The sequence below is a fragment of the Mesoplodon bidens genome (assembly GCF_964165515.1).
Source record: "Mesoplodon bidens genome assembly, chromosome: 7".
NCBI lineage: Eukaryota > Metazoa > Chordata > Mammalia > Artiodactyla > Ziphiidae > Mesoplodon > Mesoplodon bidens.
Window position 1 is genome coordinate 82,037,258 of NC_138164.1, and position 19,260 is coordinate 82,056,517.

The 19,260-nt window shown below is 35.1% G+C and overlaps 1 protein-coding gene across 1 annotated transcript in view; it reads left to right on the forward strand.

Annotated features, from left to right (window-relative positions):
* SLC17A6 (solute carrier family 17 member 6) overlaps positions 1-12,404 on the forward strand; it is a gene marked incomplete at both ends in the record, with an annotated part of 37,015 nt that extends 24,611 nt beyond the window's left edge. The window contains 6 exons of the mRNA XM_081239304.1: positions 2,731-2,873; positions 6,599-6,748; positions 9,872-10,004; positions 10,425-10,535; positions 11,219-11,346; positions 12,069-12,404. Coding sequence (XP_081095430.1) covers positions 2,731-2,873; positions 6,599-6,748; positions 9,872-10,004; positions 10,425-10,535; positions 11,219-11,346; positions 12,069-12,404 — 1,001 coding nt within the window. The remainder of the gene's footprint in view (positions 1-2,730; positions 2,874-6,598; positions 6,749-9,871; positions 10,005-10,424; positions 10,536-11,218; positions 11,347-12,068) is intronic.
* Positions 12,405-19,260: the final 6,856 nt, after the last annotated feature.

The following is a 19,260-nucleotide window of genomic DNA, read 5'->3' on the forward strand; positions in this document are numbered from 1 at the left end:
GAAGATTAAGTGGGAAAAAAAATGACACGAAACCCAAAGTCCAAACTCCCTTTCTGTTCACTTTCTAACCAGAACCTGGAAGCTTACTACTTGAAAGTATCTCTCTAGTCTCTCTCTAAGAGAAGCTTTTTTAATAAAAAAGAAAGAAGAAATATAAGAGATCTGGATTCCAACTGATGTTGTCACTGATTAATACCATTTTTGAACATGGGCAGGAGAATCTGAAAGATTAATGAAGTCATGGCGAGCAGAACAGGACCTGGCTGCTTCCAAATTTGCTATGAGCCATTATAATTTTGAAATGTTCTCATCAAAGCAAGTTCTTGTATTTGCAGAATGTTATTAAATGTACTTTATGGTAGGGTCTCTTATCCTGGTTCAAAAGCCATGGTTGGTTCCCACTAGCTATCTATTTTACATTTGGTAATGTATATGTGTCAGTGCTACTCTCTCACTTTGGGAAACAACTGCATAGCACAGGGACATCAGCTCGGTGCTTTGTGATCACCTAGAGGGGTGGGATAGGAAGGGTGGGAGGGAGACTCAAGAGGGAGTGGGTATGGGGATATATGTACACATATAGCTGATTCACTTTGTTATACAGCAGAAACTAACACAACATTGTAAAGCAATTATACTCCAATAAAGATGTTAAAAAAAAAAAAGCCATGGTTGGATTTTGGATTCATGAATGCCCTAAATGGTAAGCCATACATGTACTTGTACATATTTTTGTGTTCTAGGGAAATCTTTTTTTTTTTTTTTTTTTTTTTTTTTTTTGCGGTACGCGGGCCTCTCACTGCTGTGGCCTCTCCCATTGCGGAGCACAGGCTCCGGACACGCAGGCTCAGCAGCCATGGCTCACGGGCCCAGCCGCTTCGCGGCATGTGGGATCCTCCCGGACCGGGGCACGAACCCGCGTCCCCTGCATCGGCAAGCGGACTCTCAACCACTGCGCCACCAGGGAAGCCCTAGGGAAATCTTTTTATCAGATTTTAATCCATACCTTTTGTTTGACTTTTTTAAAAGCCCATAATTCAAAGAGGTTTAAAGCACTTACTTATAGGGTATATATTACAAGTTGGTATTGCCATCCATTAAATTATCTGATTTGTGCCTTAGTCCATTACTTAATTGAAGATGTGCTGTGACTTTAAAGTAAGAATATTAATTTCCACAAAGGACTCATGAAAACCAACCTCATTATTTCAAGTTACATCTCAGTATTTATCATTGAATGCTACAAAGTTTAAATATTAATCTGAAAATGTCATATAATAGTACTTGTTTACTTGCTGTGTGTAACAAAAATTTGGTCTTTGAGCTACACATTCAATATTCATATTTTAAAAATTAATGAGATAAGACCCATATGGCAGCTTAAGTTAAAAAAAGATAATGCATATATAGCCATTAGCTGAGTGTCTGGCATTTTAGATGTATTCAGTTAGTGGAAATGATAATTATTACTAAATTACAAGAGTTCTCATTTATTGAGTGCTTATTTTGTGCCATCCTCTGTGCTAGCTGCCTTATGTATTACCTCCTTTAACTTCTGTTTGCAACAATCTTATAAAAAAAAGGAATTATTTCATAGCGGAGATTTTCAGGGATTTAGTTACTGATTAGAAGATGTAACTAATGAATGACACAGCCAGGAATCTCATCTGGGAAGAACCATACTCCATAACTGCTACACTAAACCAAATTTTCATACACCATCTGATTCCAAATAGTGTTTGCTGTCATGTTCAGTAATTAAAAGGGCACAACACATCAGAAGTTATGGTATTCAGGAACACTTGGAGATTGAATAGTAAAAAAAAACCCAAAACAGTATTATAGAGATCAGGGACATTTATATTGTTACCCAGGGGGAAAATAGAACAGCATGAGGCAGAAATGAAATGGTCAGTTGCTGGGAAACCAGAATAAATTATGTGAAAATATTCTATTATTAATGCTTCAGATTTATATTGCACAATAAGGGCATATTTTAATGGTGAGAGTGCTATATAAAGGGATGAAAAAGAACTTGCAGTAGTATATTTATTATATCGGAATTCATAAGTTTCATCTGCCCAAACAATGATCAATAGGCGATAGTATGTGCTGTGGTATACAGTCACATACACTGCAGAATGTTATCACATTAATTACAGAAGGCCATTTTTCATGTATAATAGTTATTCAGGCTAAAATATTCTTCTAGATTTTATTTAATAGTCTGTTTACTAGATCTGGAAGTGCTAACAGGAGAGGGAAACAAGCATTTCTTTTGCCTGGAAATGCAGACCACTGGCACATATTAAAAACAGACAAAAATAAAAGGATTCACTCCTAGAGAAATTTTTTGAGGACAGGACTTTTGTCCTATTTATCATATTTCTCTCACTCAGCAGAGTGCCTGGAAGAATAGCTTCTCAGTAAATCTTTGTTGGATGTATGAACATGCTCCAAACTACACCATTCAATAATTGTTTATTGTGAATTTCCTGTGTATCCACATTATTTAATAGTGACAAAGGAATAAAACTACAGGACCAATCTTCAGGATGCTTGAAGTCTGGTGGCAAAAGACAAGCAGAGATGGCTAGATTCATTTGGAGAAACATAAGCTTGAATTCATATTCTATGGAATATCACAAGATTATTGTAGTTTTATTCCAGTAAATGACTGTTAAATGGAAGTATTTATGATGGCTTTTCCTTTTGAAATTTTGCTTTCAGGAAGCTTTGGAATGATCTGGTACATGTTTTGGCTTTTGGTGTCTTATGAGAGTCCTGCAAAGCATCCTACTATTACAGATGAAGAACGTAGGTACATAGAAGAAAGCATTGGAGAGAGTGCAAATCTTTTAGGTGCAATGGAAGTAAGAACTTTATTATGGTGTATATTCCTATTCTTGTTCTCCATCTCACCTCCCTTCGACCAACAAGATTATTTTATGAGTCCCTATTCAACAAAACTAATTTGGTATCAATCATGATTGTTTTCTTTACTCCATGCATATTCCCTGACTTAGAAATGATTGCTACTTCTTCCATCTATGATTTCTTTTCTTTTCTTTATCTTTTCTTATGCATCTTCAAATTTCAACTGAATTATAGCTATGACTTTAAACCTCAGCAAGTTTTTAAAAACAGTTCAACATAGCTCATAATTGAAACAAATTCAACGAATATTTGTTAAATTTAGATTATAGGAAATATCAAATCACCTAACACAGTCATGAAAAGGGCTAGTTTTGTTCATTGAATATTCTAAATCTAAGTTTTATACATGTGTATTTCTATGTGATTTAGTAAACACTAACATTAGTAAGCATTAGCATGCCAACCATAGGTAGCTAACCTGAAAAGTATTCTTAATATAATATAACATTTTTATTGATAAAATGTTACCAATTTTTTAGGACTACTATATGAAGATCAAGTATTATAAAGATAATGTTGTGAAGCCTTTTTCTGATTATTAGTTTCTTGGGGAGGATTTGCTGATGTAGAGAGAAATGCAGTTGTATATCAATAAGTAAATATTTTAGCACACATATTAATACATCATAAATAGTAATTCATGAATAGCCATCTGATGCTACAAAAAAGAAAAGAAAAGAAAACTGTTAAGCAAAAGTAATGTATTTAGACAGGTTCAGTAATTCAACACCTAATCAGTAACTCAATTTCTTTATGCTAAGTGCTGGAAGTTACTCTGGCTGAGGAAGTTACATTGGCTGAGGAACTAGTGCCCCTCATGCATTATGCTTCTCTTTCTTTTAAAATCTTCCCTCCAATTTCACCTGTATTTTATTTCAGCTCTGATTCTGTACTTCATTTATTAGGGAAGGCCTGTCTTTGACATCTCATCCTAGGTAAAAAAAAAAAAGGTCTGTCACCCATTGTTGCTGAGGGTATCTTGGCCTATAATGAATAAGAAAAATGCCATATTGGATATCATTCAGAAGTTAAACCAGTACTTAAAAAAAAACCTTACATTATAATTGCTCCATTAGCTAAATAGAGTGGCATTAGAACGTGCCCTTCCTGTTTCCTTCTGTAAAGAGACTGGTCATTTCTTTCTAATGGTAGCTACTCAAGAAGCAAGTGGTGATGTGCGGGGTGGTATGGATGTTGGCAGTAAGCTCTGGTGCCCACCAGCTCCAGTTGCTCTGAATGGAATCTAAACATAGACTAATCTATGGTGAGTTCAGTACTTCGCTTCAATTTCTAGTCAAAAATAGTCTGATTGGCCCATATCTTCAGTGATCAAATATACTTCTTTTATTTACCAGTTCTCGAGAGGTTGTGTGTCCAGGTCAGGCATAAATTTTTTAAAACAATAAGAAATTTAGTCTAATTGAAAACCAATTTCTGGAAATTACCCAAAAAGGAATAATTGATAGATCGATAAAACAGTATAGATAAGCTCAAACTCCCCATTTTCTAGACCTTACTGTGTTTCTAGACACAATATTTTACTTCTTACTGATGTTTTTTACTTTCCTGAAGTAAATTTAAAAATGAGATCAAGTGGGAATAGGACTTGTACTTTAGTTATTTTGAGCTTTTTATTGTGATCAAGTTCAATAATAATTGAAAGAATCAGTAACAGGAACATCCATATATCCACTGTATAGAAACAAGTTTTTAACATCTTGCCTTATTTATTTCACTTTTCTTTTTGCTGAACGATTTTAAAATAAATGAGGCATCATAACTCTTTACCCAAAAATACATGCATCTCTAGAAAAATAAGAATATTCTCCTTCACAGTCTAAGTACTATCATCATACCTAACACAACTGAAAATAATTCTCTAACATTATCTAATAACTAGATCATTTTCAAGTTTCTGATACCCGACTCAAATCCTAATACCTAGTCAATATTCATGTCTTTTGTAGCCATTTGTTTTGAGTCTGGATCCAATTAAGGATCACATATTGCAGTTGACTCTAATGTCTTTTAAATCTCTATTTTTTCTTTACAAGATAATTAAATATAAATACATACAGAAAAGTGCACAAATCATAAGCAACTAGCTTGCTGATTTTTTATAAACTAAACACACCTGTGAAGCAAACAGCCAGTTCAGTAAATAGAATGTTATCAGAATACCATAAGCCCTCCTACAGCTACCAACAATTTTTAAAGATATATGATTAGACATTTTTCTCTTATATTTGTTGAAATGTTTTGCAGCCTGAAGAGAAAGTACTTAATAGAGATGATCCTGGTATGAATTAAAAACACCTTCTCAGCAGGAAAAAAATATTTTCTTCTTATAATGTTCTGAAGTTATTACTTATTCAACTATAATGCTATAATAGACATTCCTGCATTTGGCCATCTTTGAAATAAGTAGATTCATCTGGCACCACTTTTCTGGAACACATCAGAAAAAATTCTTTTAACTCTGCACTTTTTGAATCCATCTATGATGGTGTCACTAGAACTTTTATCTAAAGCCACAATACTCACTGTTTATTATTAGGACAGGTTTTTGTGTTTTGATTTGTTCCTTGTGATCACCACAATATATCTTCCTACTCTATTTCTTTAAAGTGATCTGTAAGAAGTTTCATTAGATTCACAATTAATACTAGCAATTATGAGGTTCTATAACCAGGAATAATTACTAAATCTGTGTAAAATATGTATGCCACCTCTTTTACTGATTTGGTCAGGTTAATAATCCAAAGCTAGCATTAAACACAGTTATAGTAGGCTATTGTTTCTTCACCAAACAGTATTTCAGTGTTCAAAATAAAGAATTGAGAAAGTGTTTGGAACTATGAGAGATATGTTAAGGTCTAAAAATATTAGTCTTGGGGTAGATACTTGTTTTATATTTGGGCATACACAGGATCTTTAAGTATACTAGGTGTAATTTTTTGAGTGTCATAAGCAAAGCCAATCATATTTAAGTTAATTTTGAATGTCTTGAATATCATAAATAACTAGTTATGATGTACCCATGGTGTGCTGGGTGGCCACATGCTTTAACCCAGGTGTATACCATGTGAATTTTACCGAATCTTGCACTCCAGTGTCACAGAGTTTATACTGATATGCACTGGCTGTCAAGAGAATTTGTAGTTAGGTAATGTTATCATTGACTTTTGATAGGGTCTAGACTATTGCACTCTTAATTCTTCTTATTTTTCTCCTCCTAACTATTGATACATTGAATTTTCAACATTTTAAATAAAATATGTCAGATACCAACAAGGTCACTGATTCGGCAGTGAGTTTTAGCTGAGACCTGATCTATCACTGCCAAAACAAAACAAAGATCTTGGAAACTAGGATCTAAGTTTTTGGAATTACTTTTCTATAAATATAGAATCTTGTATATTTCTAAAACTAAATCAATTTAATCAGAAGGAGATACTGATATCCTTTTTTTTTCTTCTTTCAACAATTATTCATGCAGCTAAGGTTGACTGGACTGTTGCAATTAATGATTCACTACCACCTGCCTACCTCCTACTCATGCCCCAACATACATATCCTAAAAATGCGAAGTATCTATTATTCCCATTTAAGTTAGAAAATATTTATAATGGTCAGAATGGCTCTCTTTTTGGGATTTCAGAAATTCAGGACTCCATGGAGGAAATTTTTTACATCTATGCCAGTCTATGCAATAATTGTTGCAAACTTCTGCAGAAGCTGGACTTTTTATTTATTGCTTATTAGTCAACCAGCATATTTTGAGGAAGTCTTTGGATTTGAAATCAGCAAGGTATGTAAAAATTATCCTTCTTTAACTAAAGCATTATTTTTGTACTTAAGTGACTATTAAGTTCCTTTGCCAAGATTTTACCTTCTAAATTTCATGAGTTATTCATTTATTTGTTCAACAAATAACTTCTAATAAACAAAGACTAAGTAAGGTGTTTGAGTGCCTTCTACAATCAAGTGCCTGATAGAAACGGCTCTTTGTTGCTGGGAACAGACAAAACAGACCTAGTCTCTGCCCTCATAGAGCTTACATCCTGGTTGAGGTGGGCAGCAATATAGCCTTTTCCCTGTAAATAAACATAATTCCCTTTAAGTTTCAGGTCAAAGACAATACAACAGTGAACAAAAATTATTTTATTAAAATAGAATTTTATTTATATCATTATCAATCTAACTCTTCTTCAATGCTCTCAGAAATCTGTCTGGCTAAAAGATTTGAGGATAGCAAAAATATCTGAAAACATTCTTGTATGTTATTTATCCAGTTTAATCATTTAGCAGGCATTTGTGGAACATGATATGTGAAGATTTATGTGTTAGATTCAGAAATAAAAACGTGGTTCCTTTCCTCAAGAGTTCACAGCTTGGTGGTGTAGACAAAAATAATACATTTCCAATTATAGCACAGCATTCTCAATGCTACAGACATTTATTTGTCGCTATGAAAATATAATCACTTTGAGATTTTTAGAAGGATAAAATGAACATAAAAATACTACTTTATATGAAATTTACAAGGTCCTTTCATACTCATGAACAACCTTGTTTGGTCTACCAGCTGGATAACTTTCGTCATTTCTATGGAAATGACGGAGAAACAGAGACTAGGGAAGGTATTTAAATTGCTTAAGGCCAAGCTAACAATAAGTGACAGAATCAAGTGTAAGCCCATATCCTTTGATTTATGTTTCAATTCCCTTTACTATGCCATTCAAATTCAGGTAAACCGTAATTCATTTAAGCATTTCACAAGTATTTGTTCAATGCCATCCTTGTGCCAAGCCCTTTGCTGAATCCATTTGTCTATACAGGCCATGGACTCGCTATTTCTCTTCATGTCATTACGTAAGTCCAGCTGGGCTCGCTATTCATATTATGTCTCTACTTGAAAGACTATCTAAGGCCTGGAACTGAAGAAAACCTGAATTTAGGAGTCTCTATTCTAAGAGCTCTTTTGTAATCCCTGTTTCTAAGGAAACTGTTTCCTCCATTCTTGAGAAGAATGACTGCTTTAGACAGGGCTCCTCTCTCTGGAGCTGATCAAATATTGCAGGGTAGCCTTTGGGAGCTCTGAGAGGTGTTATACCTCTCAACAAAGGCTGCTGGAGGTGTGAGTCCATTTTCACAATCTAGGACAAATATGACACTGAGAGGCTATTAATAAAGTCAGGTCTCGTGGGGGAGAGTGAAGGAGCCAACTGATGTTAATGAAACTGTGTGGTCATTCTGGCCTTGTAGCTCCAATTAATTGAAAATGCCTGAGTAAAAGCAACGATTTCTTGCAAAAACTAAATATAATCAGATATGTTGTTCTGATTCACTTACTATATTTTTAACTAAAATTTTGGATAAATTCTACACACACAGATTGGCCTGAAGATTTTAATTATACTGGTTAAAAAAAAGTACTGACTTAACCTGAAAAATGTGAAAAGGAGGTGATTGAGGAAATAAAGCATGGGCTTTGGAGCCAGGCTGACTTGGTCCCAAATCCAAGCTCTGCAAGAGACTGCTGATACATAATATAGTCTTGGGCCTGCTCTTGAATAATTGTCATCCTCAGTTTTCTTACCTATAAATAACGGTATTAAGACCATCTTTCAGAAGTGCAACAAAATTTAAGTGAACTAAAATATTTGCATGGTGAATGGTTCTAACCAACCTTAGTTAAATTGAGTATCCTGTAGACAAAACCACAAGTGCAATGGCTTTTTCATACACACACACACAGAGTCTCAGCCTATACTCATATATAAAACTTCTCAACCCCTTGAGAATGTCATAACACTCCTAAGTCAGAGTTTCTTTGTCAATGCACTGAGAATAATAATATTAAAATTTTTCCATCTGGAGTGAAAGATAGAATTAAAGCACTTGGATATTTAAGGTATTTTAGAGTCTTTTACTACCTCAATTAATCACTAACCATACCAAGTCCATGGTTGTGATACCACAGTATACAGCATTATAAAATGTAATCTTTTCTCAAACCTTCAGTAATCTAGTTCGGAAGGGCATGTTTATACAAATAATAAACATTTATCTAATACTTACCATTTTCCAGGAATTGCAATTCAAAGTATACTTAGTAAAAATCTTCCTTGTATCTTTATATATACAAAATTTACTAAGTCCATATATGTGATAATATACAATTAACATGTATTTTGTTCATAATTTCTGCCCCCATGATGTCCAGAGGACAATGTCTTACACATAATTATTGATCAAAACATGTGTGTTGAATTGATGCTGGCAGGTTAGGCTTTAGATTGGGCCATTTAGTATGAAATTAGTACAGAAACTATATACCGCTCTATGACAATGTGACCAAGTATTGGTATTTGACAAGGAAATGCCTAAAATTGAGAATTGATCTGCATTTTTCTGGGCTCTTAATCTTTAGAAATGAAATATAAACTCATAAGAGATGTATATTTAAAATGGAATTAGGGTTTTAGCCTTATTATAAATTAAAATGAATTTTAAAATAGGCTCTTCAAGGTTTGTTTAATGTATTTCTCTTCTCTCTGACTCTGTCTCTTTCTCTCCCACTCTCTTGATAATGATGATTTTTTGCAAACATATTTAAGACTATAAAATGGATATATAAATGTGAATCACTCTGTGATAAAATTCAGGATAGTTTACTCATAAGCTCAAAATTTACTGACTCAGAAAAAAAGTATTATCTTCTAGAAGATAAAAAGGCATCAAAGTAAATTTGCTTAGCTTTTCTCATTTATTCTGTGGAAGTTTTTGCTTATTCTGGGACTAAGTAGGTAAGTGGTCATTTAGAGACAGTATTTCTTTTCTTCCTTGTCCACAAAGAGCTTATGAGACTATTAAATTGCCCATATTACTTATGGTCACGTATATTTCTCCCCTTTCTGTTTTTCATCAGGTTGGCATGCTATCTGCTGTGCCACACTTAGTAATGACAATTATTGTGCCTATTGGAGGGCAGATTGCAGATTTTCTAAGAAGCAAGCAAATTCTTTCAACTACTACAGTAAGAAAGATCATGAATTGTGGTGGTAAGTACTTAAGTGATGTTAAGAACATGTTTTTATTTCACGAAGTTCCAACTGACATGAGTGAGTCAACTTTTTCCATGCATATCAAATATGCTGTTAAATTTGCACCCTCATTGTTCATTCATAATCATTCTCCCATCTTCAAATTTTCATAACTCCTAGTTTTAAATAATTGCATGACTAACTTTACCTTTCCCACCATTGAAACTTATGGTTGTTTTTGATGTTTTTATTAAAACACAAAGAAGGCTTCAGTAACCTCTGTGCATAAATTATTCCTGTTATTATTATTTTTTAATATAGACTCCCTGAAGTGGTTTGCTAGGTCAAGTGCTGATGTGTGATCATTTTTAACAGTTTTGACTCATCAGAAGAATTTACATAAATTTCTGAAATATTTTCATGTGTCTGTTTCTGAAGGTTTTGGCATGGAAGCAACGCTGCTTCTGGTTGTTGGTTATTCTCATACTAGAGGGGTAGCAATCTCGTTCTTGGTACTTGCAGTGGGATTCAGTGGATTTGCTATCTCTGGTAAGATACTTTTAAAAAAAATATGTACTTGTAACACTTTGACTTTTGTTAGTGATAAAAAGTCTATACATTCTACTTTCCCCTTTAACATTTTGAATGTTGAGAAGGTTTACTCAACATATTTCCACTAGAAAATAAAACTGATAAAACATTTAGAAATTATTATTTGGATATGTTACGACTCACTACTCATTTTTCCCCTGCTTACCCTTTTTTTTTTTTTTTTTTTTTTTGCGGTACGCGGACCTCTCACTGTTGTGGCCTCTCCCGTTGAGGAGCACAGGCTCCTGATGCACAGGCTCAGCAGCCATGGCTAACGGGCCCAGCCGCTCCGCGGCATGTGGGATCTTCCCGGACTGGGGCACGAACCCCTGTCCCCTGCATCAGCAGGCGGACTCTCAACCACTGCACCACCAGGGAAGCCCCCTTACTCTTTTTTTTAAGTGAATATCTCCTCCTCTCTGTGGAGTGACTATCACATATTAAGTATTGGATAACAAATCATACCTCCTTTCATTCTCATTATATCCCTGAGCTAAATTATCAAAAAGTAGTTATTAAGCACATGCTATGAACCTGGTATCTTTTAAGGAAGGTGGTGAATGTGGTAGAGGATATTCTATAGTCACCCACTTCTTAGAAGTTTGGGATTCTCTGAGTCACATCTTCTGTGTGTATTTCAGGCTTCAATGTTAACCACTTGGATATTGCTCCAAGATATGCCAGTATCTTAATGGGCATTTCAAATGGTGTTGGCACACTGTCAGGAATGGTTTGCCCTATTATTGTTGGTGCAATGACAAAAAATAAGGTAAGATATAGCAAAAGCGATGTTCATTTGTAGAATATCTCTCTCATGGTTGGGGAAAAGCATTAAAATATTCTCTTTGGCATTCTCTTTGTGATCCAGTCACCACACCTCTGAGTAGGGGAGATAACTGAGGTTCAGAAGAGAATTTCTCTCTAAGAGCTCTGAGGGAACCCTCTTCCTCAACCAATAAGTGTTATGCTTTTCAACACCTTTTAATATTTCTGATATTCCTGGTGAGGCAAAACAACAACAACCTAGCTCATTAGTATAAACAAGTGGAAGTCTTCTGAACTTTATTTGTAAACATCAATTCAGACTTCTCTGCAGTAATTGATGGAAGAATATTGTTATCAGCTATTTGTCTTTATAGGTAGAGTTTCTAGATTATGGTTTACCAAAAGTAAATAAAAGAAGTAGGAGAAAAAATAAGTAACTCAATGGAAATTAAAAGATAGGTTATGAATATTTTAAAAATTAGCAGACCTTGGATATATTTGGAGTTCTATTTCAGAACTTTAGATTAAAATTTATTTTTTAATTTTTGAATGAAAGTCATAGTATTATAGAACATTTCTATCACATTGTTTGCTTTGTGTGATCAGAACAGGTGTTTCCCCTGAAGATAGCATTTTATGAAAAGCTTGATGGTGGAACATTCAGAGATGTTAGGCTTTTCAAACATGGGGAGTTTGTTCTCACAGTGCCACTTTTTGTCACTGCAGTCACGTGAAGAGTGGCAGTATGTCTTCCTGATCGCTGCCCTGGTCCACTATGGTGGAGTTATATTTTATGCAATATTCGCCTCAGGAGAGAAGCAACCCTGGGCAGACCCTGAGGAAACAAGTGAAGAAAAATGTGGATTTATCCACGAAGATGAGCTTGATGAAGAAACAGGGGACATTACTCAAAATTATATAAATTATGGTACCACCAAGTCTTACGGTGCCACAACACAAGCCAATGGAGGTTGGCCTAATGGTTGGGAAAAGAAAGAGGAATTTGTACAAGAAGACGTACAAGACTCATACACTTATAAGGACCGAGGTGATTATTCATAACAAAGCTAATTGCTGGATTTATTTTTAGTGTTTGTGATTAAATTAATTGTGATTGCACAAAAAATTTTTTAAAAACGTGGTGTAAACATGTAAACATATCAGCCAGGCAAGTCTTGCTCTAAAAATGAAATCAAAACAAACTCATGAAGTTACCACCAAGTGCAATCTATAGAAGTTGTGAAACTCCATCATTTCCATTCAAGTTATCCATTCTTGCATTTGTGATTTAAAGGTTGACTGGTCAAAACTGTAGAAGCAAGTAGTTACCCATTGGATTCATATGAGCTAAAACTCATCACCATTTAATAAAGCACAACTAAAACAGTTGGCATATCCCATCCTACAGAGGTTAGGAAGCCAAAGCTACTTGATCATGCAAAATGCACTTATGTATTTGTTACACTGTATGGCAAGATATCATGCAGAAATCCTGCTAAAAAAAGTGAAGTTGTCATGTTGGCTGCATTAGATGTTGGCAACATTTACTGAGTTAAATCATGGAGTTGAGATATTTGTCATGCAGAGAAGAATGTTGTGGGCTAGCAACTAGCAAGGTGTACTAAATAATTATTGTTATTACATAATGTAGAATATTTTGTTGATTCTCAAGAGGAATATCTTCCAGTGTTTTATATGAAATGCTTTGGCACAAACATTTATATCTGTGAAAAGGAACTTGTAAAGTGAGGGGTATGCTTCATGTTCTTCCATTCATTTACTTAACAGTATAAAACACTTCACACTTCAATAAAATCTGACTTTTCATGTAGCATATCACTTAACTTTTTTGCAAAAAATATTAAAAATAAATAAACTCCAATGTATTTTTTATTACAACTTTGTACTGGTTGTAACTTGCATTAGAAAAAAAAGATGCATACACCATAAAGAATCTGATAAGAAATTTACTATGGAGATATAGCCCTTAAAATGCAATATTAACAACAAAAGAAATAGAAATGATATAGATATCCTTCTTCCTTAGTAATTAAATATATATAAAACTTGTGCCACAGAGCTATATATAATATGAAAAGATAAACTTAATAGAGATATTATAAAGTAGACAATTTTATTACTTAAATTCCCATTAAAATATTTGTCTTAAATATATAGGACAATAAATTATATTAAAATTATATCTATCTATATATCTGTATATCTTATACATATCCATACACAGATATATAATAAACAATCTTCACAAAAAAACAAAAATAGCATACACCTAATGTTGGGTTAGGGGACTGTAATTTCTACTTTCATAGAGTCATGGAATTTTAGATGGGGCAGAGGCATATTGCTTGTCATTTCTTAATATAACTCAACAGGAATTGCAACATTTGTGTACTGAGCAATAAGTGCAATGAATAAAATTTCCTGTCTGTATATTATCTTCATTTTGCTTGTGGTAGCTGTTTGGGTGGTTGGAATGATTTTTTTCCTTTAAAAAGTTAATATCAGACCTCTTTATAATGTTCTAAAATGACAATGATGCATTTCCCAATTCAACTTAAAATACTCTTGGTGTGTTTAATTGTCTATTCTGGATATTTGATCTGTTCATTGTATTGTGCTAGTGACTGGAGGCCCTGCTAATGCAAATATAAAACATAAAGTTTGTTTTAAAAATGCAAACCATTCTTGACCTTAAGATAATAAAAATATCTTTTGCTTTGCGTCTCAAAGTGATGTAATGTGATCATCGCTTCTGTTGTGTTGAATGAAAAGATGTGGACTATAATTTTGTTGCTGCAAAAAAAAAGTGTTAATAAAATGCTCTATTTATCCTTTTGCAAAAAAACAGTACATTAATTTGGGTTTATTTTATGTTGTTGTAGCTTGGCTTTGTAATAGTTTAGCTTGTGTACGTCCCAACAAAATCAAATGCAGGCTCAAGAACATCAGCCTTTTCAGCCACTTGAGGTTTAATGGAAGAACATGGCATTCTTTAGATTGTGTGGGATGTGGTTCCACAAAGAGAGTTTTACATCAAGAAATAGGAGGTCTCTGAGTCAATCTCTATCTTTCAATGCCTGTCTTCTCACAACTTGTGCTAAGCTTTAAGAAAATTGGGAAAAAACTCAACACTTGTCAGGTCAATGATACTACCCATTTATTTATTTATTTATTTATTTATGGTTGTGTTGGGTCTTCGTTCCTGTGCGAGGGCTTTCTCTAGTTGCGGCAAGTGGAGGCCACTCTTCATTGCGGTGCGCGGACCTCTCACCATCGCGGCCTCTCTTGTTGCAGAGCACAGCCTCCAGACGCGCAGGCTCAGTAATTGTGGCTCACAGGCCTAGTTGCTCCGCGGCGTGTGGGATCTTCCCAGACCAGAGCTCGAGCCCAGGTCCCCTGCATTGGCAGGCAGATTCTCAACCACTGCACCACCAGGGAAGCCCCGACACTACCTAATTTTGACTGTACATATACCTTGTGTGGGAACTGCCCTAACCATTTTGTGTGGAGTATCTTATGGAACACCACAAGGACCCTCCAAAGTAGGTACTCTTTTTGTTCCCAGATTACAAATGAAGGAATTGAAGCTCACAAAGTTTCAATAACTTTCCCAAGGTAAAATTGAGTCATGATATTTTAGTATAACGTGTCAGCCAAACCAGCAAATAGTGAGCAAGATTTCTCAGGGAAGCCAATGGAATGTCTATGTCACTGGAAAGATGATCATTTGCCCTGATTTCCAATTTTACAGATACGTAGAAAGGGAAGACCATCATTATATAACATTGGTAACTGAGATTCATAGTACTTATTACTTAATGGGACTTATAGGATGATTTAGCTGACACTCCTTATTTAACAAATGAGAACACTGAAGGTCAATAAGGGAAACTGACTCGATCAAGAGGACACAGAGTATATTATGGATTTGGAAAGAAGTTGTTATAATTAGCTGTGCTTTTGCTTTTACTTTGATTTTTTTAAACTGGTTTTTACTTAAGGAATTAAATAAGAATATTTATTGGTTCAACCACTACCCCATATCCACCACTCACATAACCTCAGAGTGGGAGGTGAGGGAATATATTTTCTCTTCCCGTAATCCTCTGCATAAAGAAACAACAGCCAGAGGCCTAGCCTAATTTTTAAGGAGGCCCACAAGCCATCTCTGCATAACTTGAGGGCAGGAATGAAAATATCTTAATCTAATACACTGTAATTTTTCCAGTTCCATAATACAAAAGTTTATAGTTCCTATAAGAAAACAGTTCTAATGATGTCTCTAAATTTTACCACTGGCCACACTCATTTACTCTGATCTCAATCATGCAAAGTCACTTTCCCTTTCATTTTCCCCCTCATCCCAATGCCCATTCCCATCTATACTGTTGTATGCATCTAGTATTTCACAATTTACAAAATGCTTTCCCATGCATTCCTTCATTCCATCCACACATCTGCCTTGTAAAATTGAAAGGCCCCATATCAATATTAGTATTTCTATTCTCCAAGTAAGGGAACGGTCTAAGCAGTATAGTTCACTTCCTAAAGATTCCACAGGCAGGATTAGAACAAGAATACAGGCTATCTGGCTACTGCAAGAGAGTAATTTATTTTTTACTTTTAAATCACTTTATTAATCTTCTGATTATAAATGTAGGATGGGGGAGGGGATCTTCATTAAGGAAAGAACAGTACTAAGAACAGTGAAAATAAGGGTAATCAAAAACCTTACTATCCAGGGGCTTCCCTGGTGGTGCAGTGGTTGAGAGTCCGCCTGCCGATGCAGGCGACACGGGTTCGTGCCCCGGTCCGGGAAGATCCCACATGCCGTGGAGCGGCTGGGTCCGTGGACCATGGCCGCTGAGCCTGCGCGTCCGCAGCCTGTGCTCGCTCCACAGCGGGAGAGGCCACAACAGTGAGAGGCCCACGTACCGCAAAAAAAAAAAAAAAAAAAAAACCACTGTTTACATTTTTAGGTTATTTTCTATGAAAAATACACAGAAAACTCTCATATACATTGTGATTTATAAATTTGAAGTCATACTTGATCTACTGTTGCCAACTACTTTTTTCATTTAACAGTGTGGCATGCATATTTTCCTATTTGATTACTGGAGCTCTATAGTCTAATATTATATTACATAACATAGGCTATATTTAATCTATTTATGCAATACCTTAGTTATGAACATTTCATTTTTGCACCCTTTTCCCTTTATCTTTCTGCTTGCATGGTGTTTTGGGGAAACCTGACGTCACATATACATATACTTTTAACTTCTATAACCATGATGGATATTTAAGTTACTATTTGTAGTTTATCGTTCCTGTGTTTGTCTACAGAGAGTACTACTGTCAATTGGCTTTTCTGGGATTCATTTACTAGTATTCACTCAATAAATATCTACTAAACAACTACACTGTGCAATCAGGGGGGGATACAGGGGGGAGAAAACTGCCCCTGTTCTCTTGGACCCTAAAGTCCAGTCCCCTTCTTGAGATGTTGGCAACACCCCCAGCTGCCCAGTCAGGCCACACAGATGTGACGGAGAGACGAAGCTCCTGCCTAGACACCAGAAACTTGCTAACTTTCCTGAGAAAGGATTTTTCTTAATCCCCCAAAGACCTAAAGTGGATTGCATTCAATGTGCTCCCTATAGCATTTTTTAAAAAGTTTCAGGTGAGGAAACTTTTCTCAGCCTCAGAGATGCCTGTGCTGCAAGGAGCCTAGGCTGTGGGGTTGGGCTGGGGTGGGGATCAGTATCAACCATCTCCAGTGCCTGACTCTCTGCAGGAGGGTAGAGGGATGGACTGAACTTCTAAGTACATTTTTTTCTTTTCGAAATTTCTTTCTGTTTGTGCTCCTCCCCTGGTTTTTTAAGGACCTTTATATTTTCTCTTTTCATTTTTTTCCCCTTTATCTACATGCTGCCTCCCTAAGTTTTAACCTCAAATAGGGGTTATTGACATTTAATTCTACTCTAGTGATGTAATTAGTGGGTTTTTCTTTTCTCTCCATCTTCATCTCATGCAAGACCTCAAACCTCAATTTTCATTCAGCAGCTGTCAAAAGCACTTTGTTTGTGAAGGTTATCGGTCTATGCTATACAGTCCCTTCAAATGCTCAAGCTTCTCCAAGCTTTCCCCTGAATGCAGCAGGCACCTGAAAGCTGCATAATCTGGACTCTTACCCTGTCTCGTTCAAATTCAGTAGCTTTTATGAAATGAAACCCTTGGCTTTCACCAAGAGCAAACAAAATGAAGAAACCCCTCCAGTTTTGTTAAATCACATTTGAGAACATGTTTTATTACTTTACTTAATATGCATTAGATAAAGATCTAAGAGTTTGAGGAATGCTTTTCCTGATGCATTAGAGCACTGTCAACGATTAGATAGGAAAGGACCTGGGATCCACCATGGCTCCTTTGTCTGCTTCTCAATGAGCTCTTTTTGGCTCAACTGCTGCTTTTATCTCCCTTTCTCATTTTCACTTAGTTTTCATCTTTTACAGTTTGTTGGTTTGTTTAGGTGTTATTTACCTTTGATTTTATTTTGAAGGAGGATGTGAATGAAGTATCAAGTATAAAAATTATGATAATAGGAATTACTTATAGCTTATGAAATGCCAGATACTATTCTCAGCGTTTTATTTGTATTAATTCACATAATGTTCACAATAACACTTGATGGTAGATATTACTATCAACCGCATTTATAAATGAGGGAACTTTGGCACAGAGAAGTTAAGTAACTTATCCGAGGTCATACAACTAATGGAGTAAATTTAGAAAGTGAACACAAGCCATCTGGTTCCAGACCCTGTACTCTTCATCACTACCATACACTGCCTCTAAATAGTCGTGTGACTTTGGGAAGTTACTTAACTCCACTGACGCTCAATTTTTTAATTTGTAAAATGACAATCTAACACCTCATTAGTAGCTGGTTTTGCAACTAAATCAAATAACAAAGAACTTGTTAGCACAGCAAGCTGCATGTAGTGTTTAACAAATGTCCTTTCCCTTTCCCCTTCCACATTATACTAAGTAAACACTAGACATTAACTCTTCCAGTATAACTTTGTCAGATTCATCAAAATGGACCATTTTGGAAACTATCTTTAGAGAAATTTTTATTTTTACCGTAACTAAATTACTCAGATTTGTTCTCTAAATTAGTTTTTTGTATTTGTATGTTATCAGTTATGTGACACAAGTGCAGAACATTAAACACTGTTGGATGCAACTTATGTAAAATATAATATATACTTATACAAATTTGAGAAAGTATATACTGCATAATGAAAGGATAAAAACATAGATTGGAAGGATACACACAAAAGTATTCATAGCGGTTGCATCTGGAGAGGAAGGAAGAGAATGGACCTGGGAAAAGCATAAAATAAATTTCAGAATTGTCATCTTTTAATTTCAAAGAAGATCTGAAGCAAATATGAGAAAATATCAATTATCGTTTATTCTCGGAATTCACATATGGCTTTTTATTATATTTTTCATGGTACTTTTCTATATTTTAAAGTGTAAAAACAAGCAAACCCAATAAGATATATTTCCCAGAGAACACAAGTCTTATCTCTCTCCAGTTTTTTTTTTTTTTTTTAATCTCTGGGCTGCCAATGGACATATTGTCATGATCTTCAAGAGCATTTGACAGTTTTCTGAAGCCACAGAACTTAATGCAGCAGTTTTGGGAGAATTTTTTTATTTTATAAAGTCAAGGTAAAGGTAGAAATATATGTGTTCATGAACAGATTTATGAATCCAAATGAACATCTTCTGTACAAAGCCAACAAAAGTGTGCATGAGAACAAATGTCACAGATGAAAGCCATGGTTCTTGACAGATCTCATCATAGTCTATTGGACTGCTTCTC